Source organism: Lepisosteus platostomus, chromosome 2, assembly GCF_059453375.1.
Source record: "Lepisosteus platostomus isolate fLepPlt1 chromosome 2, fLepPlt1.hap1, whole genome shotgun sequence".
Taxonomy (NCBI): domain Eukaryota; kingdom Metazoa; phylum Chordata; class Actinopteri; order Semionotiformes; family Lepisosteidae; genus Lepisosteus; species Lepisosteus platostomus.
In genome coordinates this window covers 79,272,390-79,297,820 of record NC_142612.1, presented here as the reverse complement: position 1 = coordinate 79,297,820, position 25,431 = coordinate 79,272,390, and the positions used below count along the sequence as shown (strand labels likewise).

Here is a 25,431-nt window from a genome sequence, read left to right as displayed (position 1 = left end):
AATTATTTGAAAATACTTTTACAGTTCAAATCTAGGATGGATTTCAATGAAAAGATCATTTATTCATTTATTAAGTTAATAAAGTTATATATAGGAATTGTATTGAGTTACTATGCTGTATGTAACTTTGGGAATCTCTATTTAAACCACTGCTCTTATCTCCAGGGAGCTCTGCTCTTCGCAGGCCACCGTGCAGCAGGTCTCTATAAACCTCCAGCAAGGCCTCGGCTTGTACAATTAAGAAACTAATGAGCTCAGTTGGGTGATGAAGGGCTCAGATTGAACGAAAGCCAGAACTCTCCTGGCCCTGCAGGACGGGAGCTGTGCTCCTCTCTCTTATCAGATTCCCTGTCTTTTTTTCCAAGAAATAAGAAGTGGCCGGAAGAGATGCTGAGAAGACGCTACAGCACGTCATCCTGCCGTGAGAGGGCGTGAGTGACGAAGCCCACATCCCATGGTCCTGGCGGGGAAGGGAGTCACTCTCCAGAGCCTGATCCCCCTTCACGCCGAACACCACCTCTCCAAACGGAGGGAAAACGCCCTGGAGCTGCAAGCGCAGCATGAGCCGTTTCTGCAGTGACATCGGCGTTGAAAACCGCTGCAAAGCATCCAGCAGGGTGGGCCTCTTCCTGCTGTACTTGTTCTGTTGATCGCCGGGCCTGCCCACGCATGGAAACACTGTTCAGGGGAGGAGAACGCTGTTTCGTGGGAGTCTCCCTGGCAGGCCCAAGCTCCCTGCGGCTCTGGAGCTGCCCCTGCGCGGAGTCAGACTGCGAACATCTGTGCTGGAAGCCAAAGAGCTCTGGCAAGAGCAAGGATGACCCCCGCAGGAAACTGGAAGCTGCTGCTTCGTTAGGGTTAGGATTACAGTTCCTCGCCTCAGCGAGGGCCGCAGTGCACTGACCGCCCAGCGGTGGTGTCCACCTGGGTCCTGGACTCGCCAGCGAAATGTGTTTGCAATGAGCAAAGCACTCTTGTATCACTTTAACATACTGGAAGTACGTAAGTAAAACTGACACACACTGGAACTCAGAGCTGTTCTTATAAAAAGGAAACCTGAGTTCTGGAAGTGGAAAAACAGTTAAAGGTATAAATATTGCCTTGATAGTACAGAAGTTAAGTATTTCAAGTGTTGTGAATAAGCACCGTTAATCATCTGTATGTTATCAGTGATTTCCATGAAGTAACAAATTATTCTAAATTTCCATGGGCATCCTCTTTCTCTCTGAAGAGATCAATGTTAATGGAGACATCCTGTGTGCAGCTCCTGCGCATTTCTGACATAGGAATTTGGCACCCTCTGCTGTTTATTGTGCAGGAGAACTAGTGGACAAAAACCCGAGAACAAGTGATAAAAACATAGATCAATATCAGAACGTACTTCTCTTCTTCCCTGATAAAAATGATCTCTTGCTAAGGAAGCCCATCTTGCTTGTTTTTTTTGCTAACTGATCTCATCCAGCTGTTTCTTGAAACAGGAGGTATCTGCTTCAGCAACAGGGCAGGGTAGCCTGGTCCAGCCTCCCACAACTGTACAGATGTTTAAGTGAGAAAGTTCGTCGGTCACTTGTGATTTAAACGCAAAGGCTGGGTGAGGCACCTGTGTAGCCATTTCATCCTGATTTGAGGTTCATAATCAGACCAGCTGATTCCTACAAAGTCCTACAAAACATACACCTTAGAAATGGCTTTCACACCCATGATCTGCAGTTTGTGTTCCTTGTGCTGTATCCCAGAAAAGCCACAAAACTTCTGGAGCTCCAGGAAGCTGGAGAGCACCACGAGAGGGAGGAGACGGGTTGATGCGCGTCCCCTAGATCATCATCACATCCTTGAGGTCCACCAGCACTCAATTCAATTCAATTCAATTCAATTCAAGGTGCTTTATTAGCATGACCGATGGGTACAATCAGTGTTGCCAAAGCAAATAAAAATAATAAAATTAACATAGAACAAAACAAAAAATAGAAGTAAAATAAAATCTACAGACATGTTACAGACATTTACAACAAAGACATATTATATAATATTGACATACTGTAGGCAGCTGGAGCATTATTGGGAGACGGACTCACTGTTCCTCAGGCTGTGACACTCACTAACAGACAGTCTGACAGATAAGGGCTGAGCTACACCCACTGCCTTCTATCTGTGAGAAAGCTGAAGATCCACTGGCAGGTGGAAAGTGGGACACTCTACTGTAACAAGGGAAGAGGTGAGCTGTGAGTGCCAGGACCACACAGAACTAGAGGAGCTCATCAGAATGCAAGAGCTACGGTCGTCACTAATGAGCCCGTTCTTCAAACCCACACTAAAACTCATTCAGACATTTCATTATGTTGTTATAGTCAGACAGTCAGCTCTAACATTGGGAGGACAAAGTTTTGTCATTTGCGATAACAGGTACAGTACATACTTGTCCAGGCAGTGTCGAAAGTAATGGGACAGAAGTTCACAAGACGAGAGTCACTTAGGGGCAGCTGGCATGGCTTCCAGACACACTCCTGGACTGTAAACACCCTGCTGATCAGCCCTGCTGACTCCAATGTCACGCCTGTTTGTCAAAATGTTAGTGTACATGCTACCAACAATTAGCATTTTCCTGATGATCATCTGGTGAATTAGTTGCTGTTGTAATTGTTTTCTTTTAATGCTCACTATAGAATTACAAACATCACGCATGAGCCTGAGCAAGCCTGCACTGATGAGCAAAGAAAAAAAGAAAAACATCTCACCCACAGAGTGCATGCAAAATAAAGGCCACCCCCGTACCTCTGATAGTAATGTGTTACATTTTATCATTTCATCTGAGGACAATCCGAGGTGTTTTGCTGATGATGCCAACATGACACTGCTGAAGTCATAAAAGAAAAGGCCTTTTTGTCAGCACGGCGCAGTCACACAGGGCTCAAACTGTAACACACCCCCCAAAAGCATTCAAATAAACATACTGCAGCATTTACAGCTGTATGTTTAAAAAAAGCAGCTGCCCAATAATTTGCAGTTTGGAGAAAGCCTTGGCACTCCTCTTTCCTGTAACGTGAGCAGGCAAGCTTTACAGTTCCAGTAATGATTACTCACTGCTGCCACACGCACGTAAAAGATCGCAAAAAAAAGTACAAACTATTTATTTCGAAAAACCCAAATAAAGCGAGCACATGGCCAAACCGCAGGCTACTGGCGGAACCGACCATGTCCCTTGCAGCAAGCAGCTGGCTGCTGGGGTGTCCGGTGGAGGGGGCCCCACTGCGCTCACCCCCTCCCCCAGGAGCTGGGGGTCACAGCGAAGGCCTCGACCTTCTCCTCCACTCACCTTCACGGTCCGGCCCCCGGCCCGCTGACGAACTCGCTAGGCACCGACGGCAACACGGTAACAATAATCCTCACATAAATGAGAATATGCTAGAGGGTGTGTTTTTTTTTTCTGGGGGGGGGTGAGGGTAAATAACATTAAATGACACCATCAAACGGTGTTGGTTTTAAACCTTAATTTCCCAACCTAAGGGAAATGTCTTCTCCACTCCAGCATTGATTTGCAGTCCTTAGGGATGAAAAACGCTACATAAATGTAGGGAACTCAAGGGAATTCATTATTCCAAAGAAAACTCAGCATTGAACCAGGAAGAGAGGAGCACGCTTGTAAGTTGTGTGCGTCCAGGGTGTTGCTGCTAGAGGGAGCTTCCCAGAATGTGGGAATACAGCAGGAGAATATTAATGTCACTCCTTGCATTTTCTCATTGCTTTTCATCCTGTAGAAGCCCAAAGCTCTGTACATACAGAGCAGTCATAGGCACTCGAACACTTAAAACACACCTTTACAGGAGGTTAACTCCACACTGAAAAGCAGGAAGGATGAGGGACGGGAATATTTCAGCTCCTTCAGGAGTGAGTGGCACCTCAGCTGCAATGTGCTTTTCCCTTCCTTTACTTGCTCCTGCGCTGCCAACGCGCCCTGACGCCGCTCCCAGCTCGGACATTGGAACAACATTCAAACCAGACGGGAATCCTTCAGACTCGCGGAACCGGCTCCTCTGGGATCAGAGAGACCCACCCAGGCAGTAAGACAAGGGGCCACAGCTGGCTCACCGACCCTGCCCTCGCCGGGCGTCCCAGTGCCACTGGCCGGGACCAGAGCGGACCGGGCTTCTGCACACTTCAAAACCACCGCAGGCAAACAGCTGGACAGAGAAGGTCTGGATGTGAGTTCTGGTACTTGTACTGATCCATGCGAAAACAGCTCAATAGCAGATGGAAAATGCAAAACTGTATTCAGTACTTTCACTGAATTCACCGTACTCAATTTTTATAATCTTTTGTTTTTAATAAATCTCCCAGTTGCTACTTTTTATTATTATTATTATTGTTGTTGTTGTTGTTGTTGTTGAAGAACAAACTGCAGGTGCCGAGGGTCTGTGAATAGTGAACAAGGAGATAACAGAGACTAAATCATTCAGCCTCAGCAGTTTTAAATTACGGCTTCATACGAACAGACTCGTCTCGATGCTTCGGATGATCCGAGATCTACGTGAAAGATATTACTTCCAATATTCCACACCTACCGCAGCTCCAGCAGAACTGGACCTCGGAATTCAGACCAAATCTGCTTCAATTCAAACACCGTGAGCCACAACATCAACCGCATGACTAACGCTCGCCTGAATGGATTCGTCGTCTCCACTACGTCATTTCCCCTTTGATTAATGAGCCACGGCGGCAATCAGTCCGAATGAGTAAATACGTTGCCATGCGGGGTTGTGAACTGAGTCTGGAGTCCTGGGCGCAGTGCTTTCTGAAAGGGGAATGTAACAGCACTGCAGCTCTGTTCCCAGCTGAAGAAGCATGAGGGAGTAAGACAACATCCTTCAAGGCTCCGAGTCCTCTTAAAATAATAATAATAATTAAGAATTGCTTACACTTATATAGCGCTTTTCTGGACACTCCACTCAAAGCGCTTTACAGGTAATGGGGACCCCTCTCCACCTCCACCAATGTGCAGCCCCACCTGGATGATGGTCTTTAACACAACCTTCTTCTCTGCCCTCTACAGTTGTTTTTTTAACCTTGTCTGTGACTGTTAATTTTCCTCTTACTAGTGTGATTCATGTTTGGAGACGCACCATGAGCTGGAAAGCCTACTGTGTGTCTTCTCGAGTGTGGCTGGTCGCTCCGCCTGCCCTGTACTTCGCTCTTTTTAACAGGTGCCAGCCAACTCTGGCCCACCTCGTCGTTTTCCTGCATTTGTGAAATAATGCAAAAGTTGTTTGCTTTAATACAAGCTGTGTGTTTATTGTTATTTCTTCTTACGCTTACGGTGTAAAAAAGTGCCCCATCAACTTTGTTTAATCTTTTTGATTTCAGTGTAAAAAAAGGACATTTATATTTCAGTTCTCAAGACACGCATTTTCTCTTTTTGGTTTGTCACCAACACCCTTAAACTACACTAAAAAGGCGGGTGTAAATATTTAATTGGAATGTTTTGAAGCATGGGTTTTACAAGTGAGAAAAGAACCTACATCAGCCAGGCATGATTCAGTAAAATGGTAAAATATCGCATCAAAACTTCAAAATGTCTGTCTTCATAACATAAGTAAATGGATTAGGTATTGACGAAACCAATAGGCTAATTTAAATTTTCAGTAAAAAATTGGTTAATTTAAATTAAAAATCCTCCCCTGATAAAGACTATTCTGCTCACTGGGTGTGCAAAAACACACCCATATATAAAATATAACCACTCCACAGTGCTGATGGAAGAGTATGCCACATTATACCACATTGCCACACACAAAACCACAGAGAGCAGTTAACAAAGATTAAAGTTTTTTTATTAAATTGTTAAAATCAACACATCTCAACGTGTCCAAAATAAGTGCTCCAATAATTTCAGCAACAAAACATATTTAATAGTTCTGCTTTCTTTAAATATACATTCAATACATCTTAGTTTTTTTCTACAGAGGGAAGTCAACCCAATTTAAGTGTACCTGTGACTATGACCCATTAAAATTCCAGACGTCTTGTTGCACCACAAATTTTTCTGCCTTGACAGGACATAATAGATTTTATGGAAAATACTGAGGGAGAACACATGTCCTTGAGGCATCTGTGACATGACTTTTGGTGGTGTTCAAAGGCACTACGGTTACGCATGTGTTACTTTAGCTATTTGGAACATATCTACTATCTCTTATTATAGAGATTAACAGAAGCCACTGAGAGTTACTTGCTTGTTTGGGTTCTACTTTATAGCATAAATTTGGGGCGGTAAAGTGTGACAGCTTTCCTCTGATTCTTCTGGAATCAAAGCAAACGGAAAACAACTTGTACAACGAGATGAGATGTTGATTTTGAAAATAATACACCAGAAGAATGATCTCCAGATGTTGCAGATGTCCAAGATCACATATATCTTCCTCTAATGAGCCACCAACCGGAAAGACAACCACTTTCAGAAAACACCCACCACTGAGCATCTGACCTTCAGCCCTGCACTTTTCCAGGATGTAGACCGGAGTCTGTGCTGGCTGCTTGAACTTTTTGTCTTCTTCTTGAAGATGTCTAATGAAAGGAGTGCGTTTTCCCTCCGTTTAAGAAGAGGCAGGTGAGCTGGGAGGAAAACGATCCTGCTTCAGGTCCTTTCTCGGATTTCTCTGGTTACCGGACTCATTTCTTCTCACATTGACCAAGCCTCTGGATCACGTGTTTCGGATATTGTGCCTGTGCCACCCTGCATTCCGCAGGGTTCACGGCAACGCATAAGGATCCTCCCATTCCACCTGTTGGTTCCCGACAGGGAGGAAGCGTGGGAGGCCAGAGCAGGATAAACCAAGAAGCACAAAGGACAAGACACACCACCCTTCTTCCAGGATGCAAGGAGAGTTGAGGCTCCACAGCAAGAGGCCAGTGGGAATCACAAATTGGGAATCCCGAATAATTAACCCACACTGCAAACAGAGAACACAGTGTACATGAAGGCATCCAGAACCTTCTCCCACAAGCTTGTCTGTGCATATCCTCAGCCCCATCTCGCCCCATCTCGACAGGAGGTCTTCTCCCTTGTTTCTTCCTCGTCCCTGTCTTGGTCTTTCTTGGGTTCTGGCTCCTTACTCCTTCGGTTCAGTAATGGCCCGTTCTGCTGTTCTTCAGGAAATGCGTGAAGGGCGATCCAGTCCTGTTAGTGCTACAAGGGCTGGGCACCAAACAAGGCCCCAGAAAAAAATCCTCCACTTTCAAAAAGAACGGCTGCCTAGAAAATGTTCCGCAAACCTGTTCTTAACTGCGTTGAGAAATAAACAAAAACGAAATAAATAAAAATAAATAAAACCGTGGCCCTATTATTTTAAGGGAACATTAAGTGCATTTAAAAAAAGTACAACCAGTTTTCTTACAGTTTAAAAATTGACTCGTTCACCATAGCCAGAGGAAATGCTACAGATGCTTACAGCCAGCTGTTAGGTACTCATTTCCAGTAGTGGATTCACTAAAACCCTGGAACTGAAGGGCAGAGGATGGGGCTGACCTGTCAAACAGTGCCTGCAGCTCCCAGGACCTTAAAACACAAATAGAGTTAAATGTGATCGACTTCCCCTCATATACTCTCTGTAAACATTTAGTACAAGAGGTGAGGAACAGCAGGAAGAAAGTGACGTTGAACCCAAGGGCTCAGAGCAGCAGTTCCCAGCCTCTTTGAGAGCGCGGAGCACCTCTAGGATGAGCTGGTTTTACACTTCGCTACACACAGTACTGAAACTCAGCACTCAGCAACACTTGTGCCCACTTTAATTTACACAAAGTTCTTAACGACTACCTCCTAAAATGTATTTGTGAAGCCAAGCCGTGCCATGTAGAGAACGTGTGTGCTGAGTAACGAGCTGTAGGAGCAGTTGTGTGTGTGCTGAGTAACGAGCTGAAGGAGGATGTGTGTGTGTGTGTTGAGTAATTAGCTGTAGGAGGATGTGTGTGTGTGCTGAGTAACGAGCTATAGGAGGATGTGTGTGTGTGTGTGCTGAGTAACGAGCTGTAGGAGAATGTGTGTGTGTGTTCAGTAATTAGCTGTAGGAGGACATGTGTGTTTGTGCTGAGTAACGAGCTGTAGGAGGATGTGTGTGTATGTGTGCTGAGTAACGAGCTGAAGGAGGATGTGTGTGTGTGTGTTGAGTAATTAGCTGTAGGAGGATGTGTGTGTGTGCTGAGTAACGAGCTATAGGAGGATGTGTGTGTGTGCTGAGTAACGAGCTGTAGGAGAATCTGTGTGTGTGTTCAGTAATTAGCTGTAGGAGGATGTGTGTGTGTGCTGAGTAGCGAGCTGTAGGAGGACCTGTGTGTGTGTGTGTGTGTGTGTGTGTGTGCTGAGTAACGAGCTGTAGGAGGACCTGTGTGTGTGCTGAGTAACGAGCTGTAGGAGGATGTGTGTATGTATGTGTGTGTGTGTGTGTGTTGAGTAATTAGCTGTAGGAGAAGGCTGGTTCTCTTTCTCTGACTTCACAATCAGCATGCGGAGTTGGAGCAGTTGATATCACCTCATCTTTTCCGCGGAACCCCTGTATGAGCTTAGCAGATCTCCAGGGGTCTGCAGAAAACAGGTTGGGGACTGCTTGTCTAGAGCATGGAAATCACACAAAGGGCTCAGAAATTCAATTAATTTCAGCTTGCAAAGTGTTTCAGTACAACTCCCCAAGCTTTTAAACACACAAAAAGCCTTCACAACTAAAAGAACACATGCAATATTAAAATATGTGCAAACAAATCAAAATAACTAAATTACAAAGGAACACTCTGCATTTTTATCCACAAATAGTAAATAAGTAAATGTACAAAAAAGAAATAAATGTGTAAAGTAACGTGAATCTTCACATTCAAGTCATGTAATGTCACACAAACAGCTAAATGATCCGTGAAACAGTAGAGGCTTCTGTCTCTGCAGACAGAGCAATAGATCTGCCTGTGTTTTCACTGGGGAAACCGGCACAGCATAGCTCTGCCTCACCTCTCGTACATCGTGTGTGTGTGAAAAGAAAACACTGGCAATTTGTAACCTGTAGACACACTGTGTCAAGAGATTAAAAAAAATTAATTTAAGCAGTGCTTGGGAAGGGAGTGCAGGGCTCCCTGCAGTGTGAGACGACCTGTGGGCCTTGTGCACTTTTAGCATGGCGGCCAGCTCATCCTGCAAAAGGGAAAACCTAGAACTGGCTCTACAGTACAGTGCAACAAAATCTGAAATGCCAGAGTGTGTTTCAGCACAGAACAGGTTTTTACTTAGTTTCTGTTTTCAAGGGGCTTTGAGATTGCGTGCAAAACGAGAACATCTGTACTGCAAAGGCCACATGACATATTCTACTGGCGGCCACATGTGAGGAGTCCGATACCTGGCCAGGTGTGAAGAGTCAGATACCTGGCCAGGTGTGAGGAGTCAGATACCTGGCCAGGTGTGAAGAGTCAGATAACTGGCCAGGTGTGAGGAGTGTATTCTCCTTCATGTGGTGGTATAGGACACTTTGGTTTAAAATTGGAGGATCAATGGTCTTTATACTGCACTGTATATTTATAACGCTCAAGTTAAAGTGTATTAATTGATTATTATTGTTGTTATTATTACATATATTGAAAAAAGAGTTTTTCTTTTCAAGTTTGTTCTTCCGCTAAAACCCACGGGTGCACCAGAACAGCCTTGAATGTCTCAATGGTGCGAGGAAGGGGGTCAGGACCCCCCCCACAGGATTCACCATGGTCTGTGACTGAAAGGGCGCTGGCGTCTGCAAGGCCTGAGTGCACCGGAATCGGCTTCAAATTACAAAAGCAATCTGGCCGGGCGAGCATTGGAGGTCATGTTAAAGATATCCCACAAGACCACAGAACAGCTTCCACAAAAAACACCAAGGAAAAAGAAAACTTGTCTCGGAACCGGTTTTTTTTCTGCACGAAGCCAGCTAACTTGCTAAGTGTCATTGCCTTCACAGTACATTCACCTTGTCTGGTGGAAGTCTGGACTGCAATGTCTGCTTCACTTCAACACGTCTGCTGGACTGGGAGGGGATCCCCAGAAGCCACGAAAGCTGACGAGACGCACGGTTTGCTCGGCTGGGTTGTTTTCTTGAGATTCCCAGGACGGGCTGAACAAAGCCCATCCCAGCCCTCATCTCAGGCGCTAGTTTCATCACAGCACAGTAGTTAAAACTGCAGATCGATACATATTACCAGCTGACAAAGCAAGGACAGGCCATGTTGATTAGCTTACCAACAGGGGGTGCTACTGTGCATTCAAAAAAATATTTATAGAATATCAATAAATAAATACCTAGAAATCCAGCAACAACATTATTTTCTTCTCGACAAAGCGCACGGGGGACAGTGGTTCGCTCCGGACGTGGGCCAGGTGAGGGCGGGTCGCCCAGTCCAGCCCCGCGCCCCCCTCCTCCGGCCGGCCCCTTCGGCGGGGCGCTCCTGGGGGCTCCCCGCGCCCCCCGACGCCCCTACGTGTAGCCCAGGTTCTCCATCTCGCTGCGGTAGCGCTGCTCCGACACCTTGCTCTTGTGCTGCTTGCTCTCCAGGTGCAGCCGGAAGTCGGCCTCCTCGCTGGCGCCCGAGTTGCACATGGAGCAGTAGAACTGGCCGCTGGGCGTGACGCACATGGCCAGGTCGCGGGGGATGCGCTGCCGGGGCCGGGGGTTGAAGTAGGGCCCTGCGAGCAGAGAAGTTGCCGGAGAGGTTACCGCGGCAACACAGCGCACGCGCACGCGAACGGGAGCGGGGCGCGGGGGCGTCTCCGAGACTCCGGTCCGGCGGTCTCGCTCCGCACCCCTGGATAACTTGCTCCACTCCCACAATGCATTGTGTAAAAGAGCGTCTCTGGCTCTCTTTTGTACCAGCCCTTCCTGTCCAAGAAACATTAGCAAGGCTACACTTGGCCCTCTCCTAAAGCAGACACGTCACTTAACCAAACTGAGACGGGGAAAGGCGCAGCCAATATTCGGAATAGTTCTCTTGCTTCAAAACAGCACTTTTTCCAGCTTGAGGTTGAACCCCCTGTCTGCTCCTAGCCTTAGGAGTTCAACAGGAACTTAGATCTGCAAAGCTGTGTAATGAAAGTGTGGGTTCCCTCTCCCTCAGTTAGAATTTAAAGCCTGATAATCCCGTACACATTGAACTAAACGCAGCAAAGCTTTGTCAGATGTCTATTCGGCTGGTGGGGGGTTCAAGAAAAACACAATCAGCCTCTAAAGACAACAAATTCGAGTCTTCACTACTGACTGCAGGCTGGAGATACTGAATGCCCCTTTTCAAGCAGTTCAAGTTAAGAGCGTTTTTTCATCAACATAAAAACGATTACAGAGCTTTAATTATGCAAGAATTACATTTAGAGCTCTTAAAATATTATCTCCTTAGAAGGGGCTGCAGCGCGCTCAGAGGGCTCACGCGCAGCCTGGCCTGCTGTTCCCTTATCAGCGCTCCAGCAGCGGCTGAGCCTTCCGCGAAGAGCCGCCTGAGTGACGTCTGTCTGGCTTTGCCCGGCCCAGCAGTCTCCTCGGGACCGCTCTGTCCTCTCGCTGGGTCCGGCCCGAGCCCCAAGCCAGGCAGCACCGGGCTCTAGCGCCAGGAGCCTGGAAACACCTGCATTCGTGGCTCCGGCTTCGGCTGGGGGTGAAGGGGGGACACCCCCCTTCCGCTGCTCCCCTCTGCTAGAAGAGCCCCTGTGATGCTCAGCACAACCCCTGCGCGCTCTGCCCCTCACACAGGACCGCCGACAGCTTCGCTCCCAGCACGCCCGCGCACACATCCACTCCAGGAGTCCATGAGCGCCGCCAGGAGGGAGAAGCGTGAGAGGAGAGGAGATTAACTCTCCGCCTCCAAGGCCATCCAGTTGCGCCCCTGCTCACTGAAACACACGTGCCCAGTGCTCAAGGCCTCTCGGCAGCCAGCTTCCTGCTTTCGTACGTTATGCAAGACCATCAGTCTTCAGAGAATAAGGACATGTGAAACGTGGAGGAAATCCAGATATTTTCATGTTTGCTTTCAGGTTCACCCTTTGGATATTTGTTTCTCGCGGTTCATGAGAGAAAACTGACACGCGCCTCTTTATCACTCGGGCCTGAGGAACACAGTGGCTGGACTCCCGGATTCACGCCACAGTCATCACCACACTTCTGCCCCCGAGCTCCTGTGGACAGAAGTCACGTCGCTCCCAGTAAGCTGTGCTCCAGCTTTATCTCATCAGCGAGCAACACCACATCGACTTCACAAGGGGTAGGCTGGGCCTGTATCCATGGCTTGATGAGAAAAACGAACAGACCCTGTGTTCCACACACAGGCCGGTATCTGCTCCTGACGCTCACAAAACCAGAGAAGAAAACAGGTTTGATAACATTGGATCCTGCTGAGTCCAGGCAGATTCTAACACAGTGTCTGTCCTCATGGAGTAGTTCTTATCGAATAGAAATGCTCTTACAAGCGTGTTCGCTAGCTTCAAACCGTTTTCGTACTTTACTGGCTTCTGAACAGATCACAGATATAACTTTGAAACCAGCAGTCACAGAGAACCCCCACCAACGTTACACCTAAGTAACAAATGGAAAAATGACAGGTTGCTTTTTTAACAGCATAGGAAGGTCAAAAACCTGAGAGCTTTGAACATTTAAATGTATCACTGCCATGCAGATTACTAGCTGAAAAACAAACAGCTTTTAATACAGAGGGAATCACAGAGAGGTCTTTTAAATTCTTGTCTGACATACCAGCTGAGTGAAGGCTGCAGAATTTTGAGCTTCAGTTTAAAAAGCCCTGTGCACTATGCTAGCGTTCACTTCTCCAGAATGCACAAAGGGATTCACAACTTTGCTCTCATATGCAAGCCAATAAGGCTTACAGTATATATAACACAATGAGACATTGTAACATGGAGTATTATCCACAATCCATAATAAAACAAAACAACACCAGTAACTGGTGGCCAGGCTAGATGGAGAAGACATCAGAGCCAGGCAGTAAGGACATGTGAACATTTTCTGACACACCACTGACAACATGTGCTGAAACTGAGGTCAGTGGTTCATCCTCAAAGGGGTGAAAAACTGCAAGACACAGGCTGACTAAAGGTGACATTCTCCTCCTGCCTTTTAAAACAGCACGTCAGGACATCAGAAAGGCTGCAGCCCCATCAGACCCATCCTGCTCTAGTTCTGCACAGTCACAGATTTACTTAAAAGATCACAGAAACAACAGATTTTTTTTTCCACTGAAGACAACGACATAGGCCTTTTCAGGCAGGATTACTTTTTCATGCTGTTGTTTTCTTGTGTTGTTTCACAGTTCTGCAGCCTCCTCCTGTTCTGATCCGTTTGAGACTGTCTGGATCTGCTCATTCCGAGCCAGAATTCTGGCGTCACGTCAAGGGCCACACAACTACCCGCTGCAAGAAGTTCTTACATTTATCTTAAAGACAGCTTCCTGTTGTGCTGTCATTACGTCCCGTGTTGCTCTTGCACAAATACTGGGTTTGTAGTCACGATTAGGCAGGATGAATCAGTTCACAAGCCCTGGTGAAGCACGAGGGCAGACCACCCCACCCGCGCCGCGCCCACTCTGACCTGCTCTGCGGGCGAATGGGCGTCGGCCCTCGACTTCCCGAACAGCCCTGCAGCTCCGATCGGAGATCGTTTACGGAAGAGAGAGTATAGCAAGGCCAGGCGCCAGACCGTCAGCTCATCACCAGAACCACTCTGCCAGCTGCGAGCACTAACGCCCGAGTGAACAGAAAACAAACAAACCTACATCTGCGTTTACCACAAGAATGTAAAATGAATCAGTCGTGCAGCAGACCTTGGCTGTGTTTCGTAATGCACTGTCCTAACGTCCTTGCTCTTCAGCCTGCGGTAGAAAGCAGTCTCACCTGGCACGTTTGGGGGCACATTCCTGCGATTCTTCATGACTCTAAACTCGCTCCCCTCTTTCCTTGGTCGCCTTTGGCTGGGTTCTGACGAGTCTCTGAAAAACACAGAAATCCACTCCATCAGCTGAGCTCCAGACTGCTGCCCACCATCTCCTGTTCCAAAGGCAGAAATCCCCCCTCCCCCTCAGGAGAGAGGTCTTTGTTCTGCTAACACAATGCTACCTTCACCTACAGTTCCGGTTTACAGTTTCTGTTGGAGGGTGTGTCGGAGTACTCTATGTGTTCTTAAATCATTTTAATACAAGTATTTAAATGTAATCTGCCACTGACGCACGTTAAAACCACAGTTTCTTTGGGAACTTCCAGCCACGCCATAGATCTTATGTGGTCTTATTAAGAGTGATGTTTGGCTCTGCATGGCTTGGCACCACTATCATCCTGCTCCGCACCTCTCAACTTTCGCTCGTCTAATTTTGTCTGTGGGTCTAATGTCTGTCCCCCAAGCACTGTAGGGGTGACAGGGCTTCTCCTGCTGCGCCCCAAAGCTCTGGAACTCCTTCCCTAAGGATATCAGAGAGTCACCTTCCCTCTGTTTCAAATCTGGACTCAAAACCCTCTTCTTTAGAAGAGCTTTGATTTAACTGGTTCTGTGAGCCCCACAGAAGGGCTTTCCTTCTGTATCTCATCTGCCATCTCCTCTCAATGTGTTATCTTCTTTGTTGTTCTTGTTCTGTACGGCACTTTGAAAAGCCAAAAGAATAAAGTTGTTCTGAAAACAGAGAGGCTATTGGATACACATTGATTTCATGTTTCATATTTCAGTGCAGGAGATCACTTACAGTGCAGAGTGTGGACCTCTTCCCAGAAGGCTGTTTGTTTTATCAGTAAAGATCAGGAATGTCCTAGCTTGTCAATATTCAGTCTGCCCTGTGACGCCTGGCGATCAAGACCCAGCTACCTGTGTGGGGCTGGAAGCAGAAGGGGGCTGTACCCCGACTCACACGAAGGGACTGCTCTGCTGGGCATCTGCCAGGCGCAGTCTCTTGGCGTGGTTCTTGCCCTGGTAGTGGGCCTGCGCCACAGCCGGGGAGCTGAAGGAGGCGTCGCACAGCTTGCAGTAATCGTTCTCTGTCGCCAGGATCACCCGGCCGGCCGGCTTGAAGGGCGCCGCCTGGGAGGAAGCAGGCAGGAGAGACGGCGCCGGTCAGAGCAGCAGAGTCCACCGCGGGTCGACACGGGTCGCGATTCGGGCCCTCCGAGCTACCGTCTTCAGCTCGGCTCACGGGCTGGCTGACCGAGCAGGAGCTGCAGACAGGAATCTGCAGGCTCCCTTGCTAACCAGAAGCCTCGACGCTTTACAGGTGCATTTGAAATGTCTTACTCCTGTTCGGATGCCTGCGCAGCACGAGAGTTTCTTGGTCTCTGCCAAGAAATGAATCAGGCTGGTCAGGTAAGGTCAGTTTAACGCTCTTCCTCAGGCCTCAAACTGTGACATAACAGCACTGCTGCTCTTGATGACTGGACTCTCTGGACCCTGGCTCGTATCTGCCCCACAGAGAGGCCCCAGAGCCCAGTCTCACTGCCCCATGGAGAGGCCCTGGAGCCAGGTCTCACTGCCCCATGGAGAGGCCCCGGAGCCCAGTCTCACTGCCCCACAGAGAGGCCCCGGAGCCCAGTCTCACTGCCCCACAGAGAGGCGCCGGAGCCAGGTCTCAGTAATGAATTTACCTGCTTGCACGAGGCTGCTGCGTCCGCAGGAGGGGCAGGTGTCTGCTGGCTGACGGGCTCCACCACCTCTGCTGGTATCCGCACAGGGGGAGGCTGCTGACTCCCCGCGTAGAAATTCCTCAGCTTTTTGTTGTGATTTTTACCCTGGAAAAAAAAGAAAAAAAGCAGAAGCGTGCTTAAAGGGATTTCCTGCTCTCTTATCCAAGCTTAAATCAATAAAATAATTAACTCCAAGACCACTGCTCATAAATGATGTCAAACCACTTTTTATTTGGCACACGGAGCCTAGCGGGGGAGCCACTGCACTCTTGACTAACAGGCTGTGGGTTCGAGTCCCTGCTGAAGACACTGCTGCTGTAACCCTGGAGTGAGTTGTTTACCCCAGTGGGTCCAGTCCTCCCAGCTGTCTAAGTGGGGATCAATGTGGCCGGGGGGTCCCTGCGATGGACCTGTGTGGAGGGCTCATGCTCTCCAGTCTGTTTAACACTACAGACACCAGGAGGCACTGTGGCTCTAGTCTGGGCTGTGAACCTGAGAGACAGTGTTATTCATGAAAACAACACACTTTCACTTTCAAAGGCATCACAGCCTTCTGCCAGGACCCTAAATTAAGAGTCACAAGAGGTTGAGTAACTATGCCGTCTTACTGTTTTTCCCAGCTTCTGAGTACTGGAAGCATATTTCCTGTTTACCATCCCCAGAATCTCCAGAACAGACCTGTAAAGCAGGTCCTTCATGCTACTTCTTCTCTTTTCCTACTGGGATCTACGGGTGTGAAACTTGCTTCCTGGGACTGACAGGTGTAAAACATGTGTGATCTGGGACTGACAGGTGTAAAACAAGTGTGATCTGGGACCGACAGGTGTAAAACATGCGTGATCTGGGTCTGACAGGAGTAAAACACGTGTGATCTAGGACCGACAGGAGAAAAACATGTGTGATCTGGGACCAACAGGAGTAAAACACATGTGTGATCTGGGTCCGACAGGAGTAAAACATGTATGATCTGGGTCAGACAGGAGTAAAACATGCGTGATCAGGGTCAGAGAGGAGTAAAACATGCATGATCTGGGACTGACAGGAGTAAAACATGCGTGATCTGGGTCAGACAGGAGTAAAACATGCGTGATCAGGGTCAGAGAGGAGTAAAACATGCATGATCTGGGTCAGACAGGAGTAAAACATGCGTGATCAGGGTCAGAGAGGAGTAAAACATGTATGATCTGGGTCAGAAAGGAGTAAAACATGCATGGTCTGGGTCAGACAGGAGTAAAACATGTGTGATCTGTGCAGATCCACTCTGCCCCCACGGCTGCCTCACCTGGTAGTGGGCCTGCGCCTGCTGTGCGGAGTTGAGGGTGACGTTGCAGAGCTTGCAGTACAGGGGCTTGCAGAGCTCCTCCAGGGTGGGCTCCTGGTGGGCCCCCGGCTGGGGCTCTTCGTCCTGCGGGGCGAGGGGCTGCAGTCTGGGCCCGGGCGGGGGCGGGGCGGGGGCGGGGGCGGGGGCGGGGGGTCTCTGCGCTGGCTGCAGCGAGGGGGGCTTGACGGACAGAGAGGTAGTGCAGACCGGAAACCGGAGGGGGTCAGGAGGCACGGCCTGCGGCCTGAGGGCAGGGGGCGATGGGACAGCTGGGAAGGGCAGCTGCTGCTGCTGGCACATGACGCCCACCGGAGGCCTCAGGTCGGGCTCGGGACCTGCAATCAGTGCAGAGAAAGCGGGTCAGCTCACCTGCCTGTTCGGTTCAGCTCCGCGCAGCCCACGAGAGCGACTGCGCCAACTGACATGGTCTGCCACCAGAGCCGAGCCCCTGCACACCTCACGCCAGGCGGGCTCTGGCCCTCACAGGAGCTCCTGCCCTGCAGCCCGCTGCAGAACTCTTATCGGCAATTGTTCTTCTTTAAATGTCCTTTCGCCCCCAGAACCTCCGCAGGGCATTCGGGAAAACAAACCCGTTTATTCTGCAACCCCTCTGAAATAAAACACCTTGCGGAATCAAGCTGCCAAACTCCTATCTGAGACGCCTGGCTCTGCGCTCATCCCTGTGTGTTCGGCACTGTGCTGTAAAAGGACATGACGCCCGTGTAACAAAGTGGCTAATAATAGCACCGTGGAGTATGAAAGGATCTGCCAGTGCTGGCTTATAATCGAGCTTATTTGTTCCCTGGAGTGATGCACAGTCCTTTCAGCTGGTGCAGATAAGGTGCTCAAGTATTTCTAATAAGTAAGTCAGATTTCTCATTTTAATAATAATAATTTTCTAGCTACGCTCTGCTCTAATTCCTGGGATACTGCTCGAGCCCTGGCAGTTGTGTTCGTTTACAACAAACCTGGCCCGAGGGCCCCTGTTTTCTGCAATTTCACTTCGGTGGGACCTCACAGTACAGTTTAAAGATTTCTTTTTAAAAAGAACATTCTGAGGCCACCGGGCAGCTCTTTGTACCTAACAGGGCTCCACCGCCAGCGTGAAGCTGCTGGCTGAAAATGGGAGCTCGGTGTTGGATTTCAGACACCTCCCCGAAGCCTCCTCTGATTTAAATGCAAGATTTCTGAGGAATTAAGCAGGGAAGGAAGATGGTTGGGGTGACACGGCAGTTCATGAATCCGTCAATTTTAATTGATACACACAGATGCAGAACTTGAATTAATGTAAAATATATAAAAGACAAAGTAATATTTATAATTGAGACTAATAATCGAAATGAACAACTAGGTGCCAACTACTAGGTATGGTAATTTTCCAGGAGTGCAATTCAGCAGAAAATCATCATATTCTACCATCAAAATGCTTTTGTTAATCCGTCTCACTATCCTTCTTTCGACAGATCTCCTGAGAATGAAATTTAGCCCTTTTGGCGCTGCGGTCTGGTTGATCAAGTCTTGCCCAGGGATGTTGTGAAACCGTTTTTCTTCTAAAACACCCTGCAGACTTCAAGAAATCTCTCCCGCAATTGAGAGCACCTCAGACCCACAAATAGATACAAGGAAGACCTACATAGCGTTTTGTGAAGGTTAGAGTAAGTCCCCATTTGCCTAAAGACAGGACCCTTTTTCTCAAAGATGCCCTTTTCTTTTCTGCTGTAAAGATATTCTGAAGCACCATGCACGTCTTTAAAGAGTATTCCCATGAAGACACACCTGATCCGGCTCCTCTCCGGATACACTGTACTGGCAGGTGAGAACGTGCCTGCCTGTCTTTACCAGAGAACTAAACTCGGCTTAGTTTTCCAGCACCCGGGCCTTTTGGCTTCAGTCTCAATGCTTAATCGTTAGTCTTACTGTCAGTCTCTAATGGACAGCTTTCAAGGATCCAGAGTCACTATTTTCATCGTCTTTTTGCTTTCCAGGGGAGGCCCTTGTGAGGCCAGGCCTCAAGCCTGAGAAAGAAGGCAGTTTAGTTGAGCAGCAGTGTGGGCGGACAGTGCGAACACCAGACTAAGCCCCCCAGCATTCCTCTCTTCCCCCGGATGTCCTGGGGTAACGCAAACATTGTCTTTCTGGGGGGGAAACCATACACGAATAACTGGACTATAAATGAAAAACGGAAACATTCTCTGGGTTTTAATTTTCCTTTCACTCCTGTAACAAAAGCAGCTGTCGGGGTCTGCGCCTGACTGTAGGTCCTGCTTTCTTTCCAGGTGACTGTGACTGTGAGACAAGCGGAACTGCAGACCGCCAGTTCCTTCACGTCCCAGCAGAAGAGGTTCAGGAACAGGAGGAAACCTTGAGAGCAGGATCAAAAGGCAACAGAGTGATGGGAAAAGAGGGATATTTGTCATGTAATCTGAGCGTAAAGATGATAACCTCACAACTCCAGAGGGCGGAAACTACAGAATCAGCACACAGGCCATTGTCTGTTCATTACCAGGATCTACAGTATATCAATTATTAACAGAACAAAAAATGAGTTTTACACCTTACAGCTGCACACCTGGCTAGATTTGTGATCTAACTGTGATATTCAGCACCTCGGTTTCCTATCGGTTCTGGTCCGTTTTCCTTCCAGTCCTATTTATGTGAGTCCTTGGCTGTTTTTGCCTTCGGAGGCTCAGGCTTTGTGTGCTTGAATACCAGCCTCTGCCCAGACGACTGGAGAAGCGCCGTCCTGCCAGGGAAACACACCCAGGACGAGCGGAAATATGGGCAGTTGGGTGAGATGGAGCGCCGCCCATCGGAGGCATCTAACCCCCAGAGTCCTGGACAGGCCCAGCCAGCCCAGGCACTCCCCCATAGAACGGGCTGAGCCCTGCTGCCCAGGCGGTGCGGGTTCGAGACTGGGCTTCCTCCTGAGCCGACTGCGATCAAGCCCGCCCAAGCAGTGGGGCACCATGGGCCGAGCGACACCCCGCTCCTGTGAGCACACAGTGGAGTCACCCCGCTCCTGTGAGCACACAGTGGAGTCACCCTGCCCCTGTGAGCACACAGTGCTGCCAGCAGGGCTGTCTCCACGGCCGGTCCAGATCAGGACCTGCCCTTCCCCAGCAGCCCTGCCCCCTGATGCATCTAATTCGTGATCTTCCATTTTAATTTCACATTTATGCAGGGTTTTATTGTATTTTGTTTACTGTACTTGTTTAAGCCTGATGCGTGTAAAGCACCTCGAGAGTGCTTTAAATATTGATTTAAATGATGCGAAGATGTTATATAAGAATCAAACAGATTGCCTGACTGCTTGACTGAGATGCAGGTTATGGTCCAAATTTTACAAAACACCTTCAGCCCATTCCATTTCAGCAGCTAATTGACCTGAGGGTCTCATCCAGCCTTTTCTTGAAAAAGGGCACCTTGTTCCTGATCTCTAAGACATCAGTGTCCTGACCTTCTTCTTCCCTGCAGCTTTCACCGGTGTCCTCTGAAGTCGCCCATGGTGCTGACTTCGACATGTCTGCCTGTGTCATCCATCCATCCATCTTCTAACCGAATTTATCCAAGAAAGGGTCCTGGGAGAGCTGGGCCACATCCCAGCAAGCAACAGGCGCAAGGCAGGACAGGAGTGGACATGGGGCCAGTCCACCACAGGGCTCACACAGACACAGACACACACTCACACCAGGGCCAACATTCCCAGAAGCCAATGAACTAAACAGTATGTGTTTGGACTGGGGAGGGGGGAAACTGGAGCACCTGGAGGAGTCCCACACAAACACGAGGAGAACATACAGACTCCACACAGACAGCACCCCAGGAATTGTGAGGCAGCAATGCTCAGCACTATGTCAGTATCCTGCACCTGCCTGTGTCATTTTACTCTAAATATGCTGATTCATATTAATTTGGGAATTACTTTGTACATTTTAATTTACATCATCCAACAGCTAAATCAGGCTTAATCACTTGTTTTTCTTCCATTTTTATCAAATATAACTGGATGTTTGAAGGACGATCTTCCGCCACGATCCCATACAAAAACTCACCAATACGATCCCAACAAGACGAGAGATAATCTGTAATTGTCGCTAATGGAGGATGTAGCCCTGCACTGCTGTATTCTTTGTCTAACCGTACAGAATAAAAACGAATACCCAACAAAATCCAAAACACTTCAAATTGTAAACATACTGACATCTTTGGCTGTCTGGACTACGGACTACATACTATAATGCAAAGATCTGAAATCGTTGAGCTGCAGGATAAATACCTGGTTTGGGGAGCTATGAACATATACTGTATTCCGATGCACACATAACACTGAAAGCTAAAAGCGTTTTAATAATCGTTTACAGCAGCGCTGCTCGACCGAAGCTGAATTCCAACACCACAGCCTGCTCAACTGATGTGCCTGTAATGAAAGTGGAAAGGATGTATCATTACAAGTGAACCAGGGCCTGGGTACCATTAAGATCACCTCTGTCTCGTATAGGGATCCTGCAGTTAACACTGGCTGCCTTCCACATTCTAATATAACCTGTTAGCAGTGTGGATAATCGAGATGAATTCACCAGAGACGACCTCACAAATCCCAGATGGCCAACAACATCTTGTGATTCTGCAGCACCTCATTTCTCTTCGCATCCATCAATGTGTTAAGCTTAACAGTGACTTAAAATCGTCCTCGTCTAGCTCATGCCTGATCCTATTGGCTTTAAAAACGATCCTCAACTGTAATATCCGAGCTGTGCTGTGTATTTATATACTGTGTTTTTAGAGCCTTTAAACGAGGCTGGCACGCACAGAATCGCACAGCACACGGAAAGCCAGCAAGACGTGAATTGCCCCCGCACATAAGAGCACTGCAAGAAACGAGACACGCAGCCGGGCATGAAATGAAAGCCGTGCATGTCAAAGGCTTGTCATATCGGCTGCGTTTGCCCCCACGTTTTGTCTTTTGGTGGCCTCTCCTGGTCTGAGCTGCAGCGGTGACACCTGTGCCCGGACCCCGTGCCCGTCCTGCCCCCGCTGTCCCGGACACCTGAGCACACAGGCCGGGGGTTGCACGGGGGAAAATCGTCAAGTCCTGGCAGCCGCAGAAATAACCCCCCCCCCCCCAAAAAAAAAAAACAAAACACCGCCAGCGCCTAGACTCGCACCTCTCTCCTACGGCTCCGAAGGGCAAATCAGCTCCGCCATCTCTAAACAAGAAACACACGGCAGCCCGGCCCGCCGCCGTCCCGGCTCGCACCTCAGCAGACGGGAGCCGGGCACAGAAGCAGGCTTTTCTCCTCCCTGTGCCACCAGCCCTGCTGCGGAGCGCATCAGTCGCCGCTCGCAGGATGTGGGCATCCGCCCCCGGGGCACCTCGGCCGCCGTGCTTCGCCTACCTGGTAACCGCTGGAAAAGAGGGTTCCCATAGTTTAAAGGCTGCGGATTATAATCTCTGCAGTAGTCGTTATTTTGGTAATAAGCACCTCTGTTCTTCACGTTCATCGCCATCTTCACCGCATCCTTTAACTTCTTTCAACCAGACATAGGGCTTCCGCACTGTACAGTACGAGCGGAGGGGGGGGTATACTGGGCTGTCCCTGTCTCCCCCCCCCCCCCCCCTATAAAAACAAATTTCGTAAACGCGAACCTTGCTGGCTACACGAGAATACAGTTTTAACTAAAGCTTCCCTTTAAAGATGACCAAAGCGTCAAACGTCGGACTTGAATGTCTCGGGAAGGGCAGCAATTAAAACTCTGCCTCCCCCGCCCATTCCCGAGAGTAGTACGGTCCGTTTCCCATTACAGCTGGCCGGTACTGTACTGGGAGGGGGGGTCTGCCTGCCCGGCCGTGGTTCTGGCTGGGTACCGTACGCGCAGAATGGACGGGTCTGCGTCCTTCTGCATGGAGTTACACTTCCATCTGTAAACTATCGACATCCTCTGTGTGCTCAGAAAGATAGTGGAAACACATTCTAAGGGGATATGACAATAGGCAACAGACAGGGGAGAGGGAGAATATATACAGTATATATATTTATGCAGCTCCATTTAAGCAGTTTGGTATGTTTAAATGCTTCACAGATAGATGTAAATAGAACTGCACAGGTAATTTTGTGTTATTGTGGCACCGTGACACAATAGTTACAATCCCTATTATTAGAAAAAGTGTTTAGGAAAATAATGATATACAGTATATTGAATAGTGTTACACAGAGCCTGATGTACTTTCATCTGTAGAGGTACCTGCAGCACATTGGAGAGGAAATTCATCGGCATATGAAGACAACAGACTGTTTAATAAAGACTAATGTTCAATCACAAAAGCAATTACAGTGCCAGCTGCTGCTGCTGGCTGCCCTCTAGTCCAACAGTATAAGTTACTGGGGGGCTCACAACACTGAAAAATAGAGCAACGCCGAACTGGGGCCCCTGGTAGAGATGAAACAAGCTATCACGAGCTTGTGGTTGAAACAGTACAGGACTATGTGACTGGGTAACTGCACCAGAGCTCCTCTGCACAGCAGATCAAGTGGACGAGCAGGAAACTGCTTCATCGGTTGAATTAAGCCAGGACACTGGGGTTAACTCCCCCTCTCTTGTAACCAGTGCCCTGGGATCTCCATGTAGTGCAGACCTCTGTTTAACATCCCAGATGAATGATGGCGCCTTCCACAGGACAATGCCCTGTGTCCCTGGTCACCATACTGGAGCTTTAGCTTGTACATTCTGGTCCGGAAGGAAGAGCGCCCCCTACTGGTCCACCAGAGAGGGCCCACCCTACTGGTACAGCAGAGCCCTGATTGTCCAAGGGCAGGCCTGAGGCCTAGGCGTTCTTGGCTTCTCAGAAAGCAAGTTTACAGACAAGAGGAGGCCGTCAGACCCCCCCCTAGCATCCAGCATCCTGAGGCCTGATGAGTTCAAGCTGCAAGATGGGACCTCGGCTACCCAATTATAACACCTTTCCCAACTTCCTCAGGTCCGATCGCAGACATTCATCGCCTGTGGCAGTTAATCCTCCTGGTAAAACACCTGACAGTGAGACGGGCCCTGGTGTTAGCTCTTATCCTGGGTACAGGGCCAACACCACCTCCCTTCACCCCTCGTGACAGCAAACACCTCCAGGCTCCTGGGCAGCTGGAGCGCTTCTGTCTGTCTGTGAGAGCAATCTTCAGGACAGGTGACTGCAAGCAGCTCCCTTTAATAAAGCCTGCACAAGAAAGGAAGATGCCTACAGAGTCCTAGATTCACACAGGCTCCATGCGTATATTTCAAAAAGAGAAATAAATGTAGAGTTTAAAAAAATCCTAATAATTTCACTTTGGCTTGAATGCTAATTTTGATAACATTTTCAAAATCTACGTGAGAGGACCCTTCAGCTGATATCATGTGACTATTTTCTTTTATTTAGTAAAAGCCTGGCTCATATTGTTCAGCACTCCCAAAATACTTCCAAAGAAATGAATGAGAGCAATCTATATTTTCTATATGTGAGAGAGTGTGTTTAAAGTTGCTGATGCTTCTCTCGAGTAAATATTTGAGGGGTTTAGATCGCACTGCCTGGCAAGGGCTGTACAGCCTGTGCTCTGACATGTGACAATGTGCTTCATTACGACACAATGATATTCAGGGCCTCACTGTCAACAGCACTGCATCTTTATTGTGGATCAAACAGCTGTTCAGTACTCATCTGTCACAATTACATAAAACACCCATCGGTTTTCAAGCGCTTTATCCAATACAGGGTTGCAGGGAGGCCGAAGCCTATCCCAGCAAGCACACAATTACATAAAACACCCATCGGTTTTCAAGCGCTTTATCCAATACAGGGTTGCAGGGAGGCCGAAGCCTATCCCAGCAAGCAAGGCTCGCATGGCAGGATACACCCTGGACAGGGCACACAGTGGGCACACACACACTCACACCAGGGGCAATTTCACAGATGCCAATTAACCCACCGGTATGTTTTTCAACTAGCAATGATCTTGCCTCTGCTAAAACCCCCCAGGCTACAACACTGTCACTGTGCAAAGTGTCTTTCGACTGTGGGAGGAAACCTGCATGAACATGGGGAGAACATGCAAACTCCACACAGACAGCACCCCAGGTCCAGAACTGAACCCTGGGCCCCAGCACTGTGAGGTAGCAGCACTGACCACTGCCACCGCCTTGCTGCTGAGATATATAAAACGTTTGTATCAAAAACATTCAGACAATAACGACCATATTCATGAATCAGCAAATCCGTGTCCAAATTTAGTTCTTTAACCTTTCGTGTCACCCCTTGACATTTTTCTATTCCTATTTCTATATATATTTTTTGGAAACAAAACATCGGTTCCAAAAAAAAAAACTGCCTAGCCTGTTTGGTTTTTTTTTTAGCTCAAGTTGGGTGACACCTAACCAACTATTTCGCGCTGTTGAGCTCACAGTTCCCGGCAATTTTTAGGCGTGGGAGCTG

At 48.4% G+C, this 25,431-nt stretch overlaps 2 protein-coding genes across 14 annotated transcripts in view; one reads left to right on the top strand and one right to left on the bottom strand.

The window, feature by feature from the left end:
* The window catches only part of LOC148677377 (calcium-activated potassium channel subunit beta-2-like), a 29,887-nt gene extending 28,466 nt beyond the window's left edge, over window positions 1-1,421 (top strand). For all 10 annotated transcript variants that reach the window (XR_015930750.1, XR_015930748.1, XR_015930753.1 and 7 more), the window contains one exon: window positions 366-1,421. Coding sequence is in view for 7 of the 10 variants with exons in the window: in XM_088621650.1 (XP_088477776.1) it covers window positions 366-435 (70 nt within the window). In the remaining 3 variants the exon portion in view is untranslated. The remainder of the gene's footprint in view (window positions 1-365) is intronic.
* Window positions 1,422-5,808: 4,387 nt separating this feature from the next.
* On the bottom strand, window positions 5,809-22,668 carry zmat3 (zinc finger, matrin-type 3). Of its 4 annotated transcripts, XR_015930747.1 has the most exons (7): window positions 22,370-22,664; window positions 16,935-17,308; window positions 15,614-15,757; window positions 14,887-15,056; window positions 13,886-13,980; window positions 8,318-10,681; window positions 5,809-8,235 (listed from the first exon to the last, which is right to left on the bottom strand). XR_015930747.1 is itself a non-coding variant. In XM_088621644.1 (6 exons), the coding sequence occupies exons 1-6, from the start codon at window positions 22,479-22,481 to the stop codon at window positions 10,473-10,475; spliced, it is 1,017 nt and encodes a 338-aa protein (XP_088477770.1). In that variant the 5' UTR covers window positions 22,482-22,668; the 3' UTR covers window positions 5,809-10,472. The 4 variants fall into 4 exon arrangements, 3 of the variants coding, with proteins under 3 accessions (XP_088477770.1, XP_088477769.1, XP_088477771.1); XM_088621644.1 differs by having other exon boundaries at window positions 5,809-10,681; window positions 22,457-22,668; XM_088621643.1 differs by having other exon boundaries at window positions 5,809-10,681.
* Between the last annotated feature and the right edge of the window lie 2,763 nt (window positions 22,669-25,431).

Excerpts from the sequence above, each read along its gene's own strand:
- zmat3 (XM_088621643.1), bottom strand. The coding sequence starts at position 22,481 with ATGGCGATGAACGTGAAGAACAGAGGTGCTTATTACCAAAATAACGAC. Across the intron at positions 13,981-14,886 it reads CAGCAGAGCAGTCCCTTCGT|AGACTCGTCAGAACCCAGCC; the intron begins GTGAGTCGGGGT and ends TGTGTTTTTCAG. Across the intron at positions 10,682-13,885 it reads TGTGCCCCCAAACGTGCCAG|GGCCCTACTTCAACCCCCGG; the intron begins GTGAGACTGCTT and ends CTCTGCTCGCAG.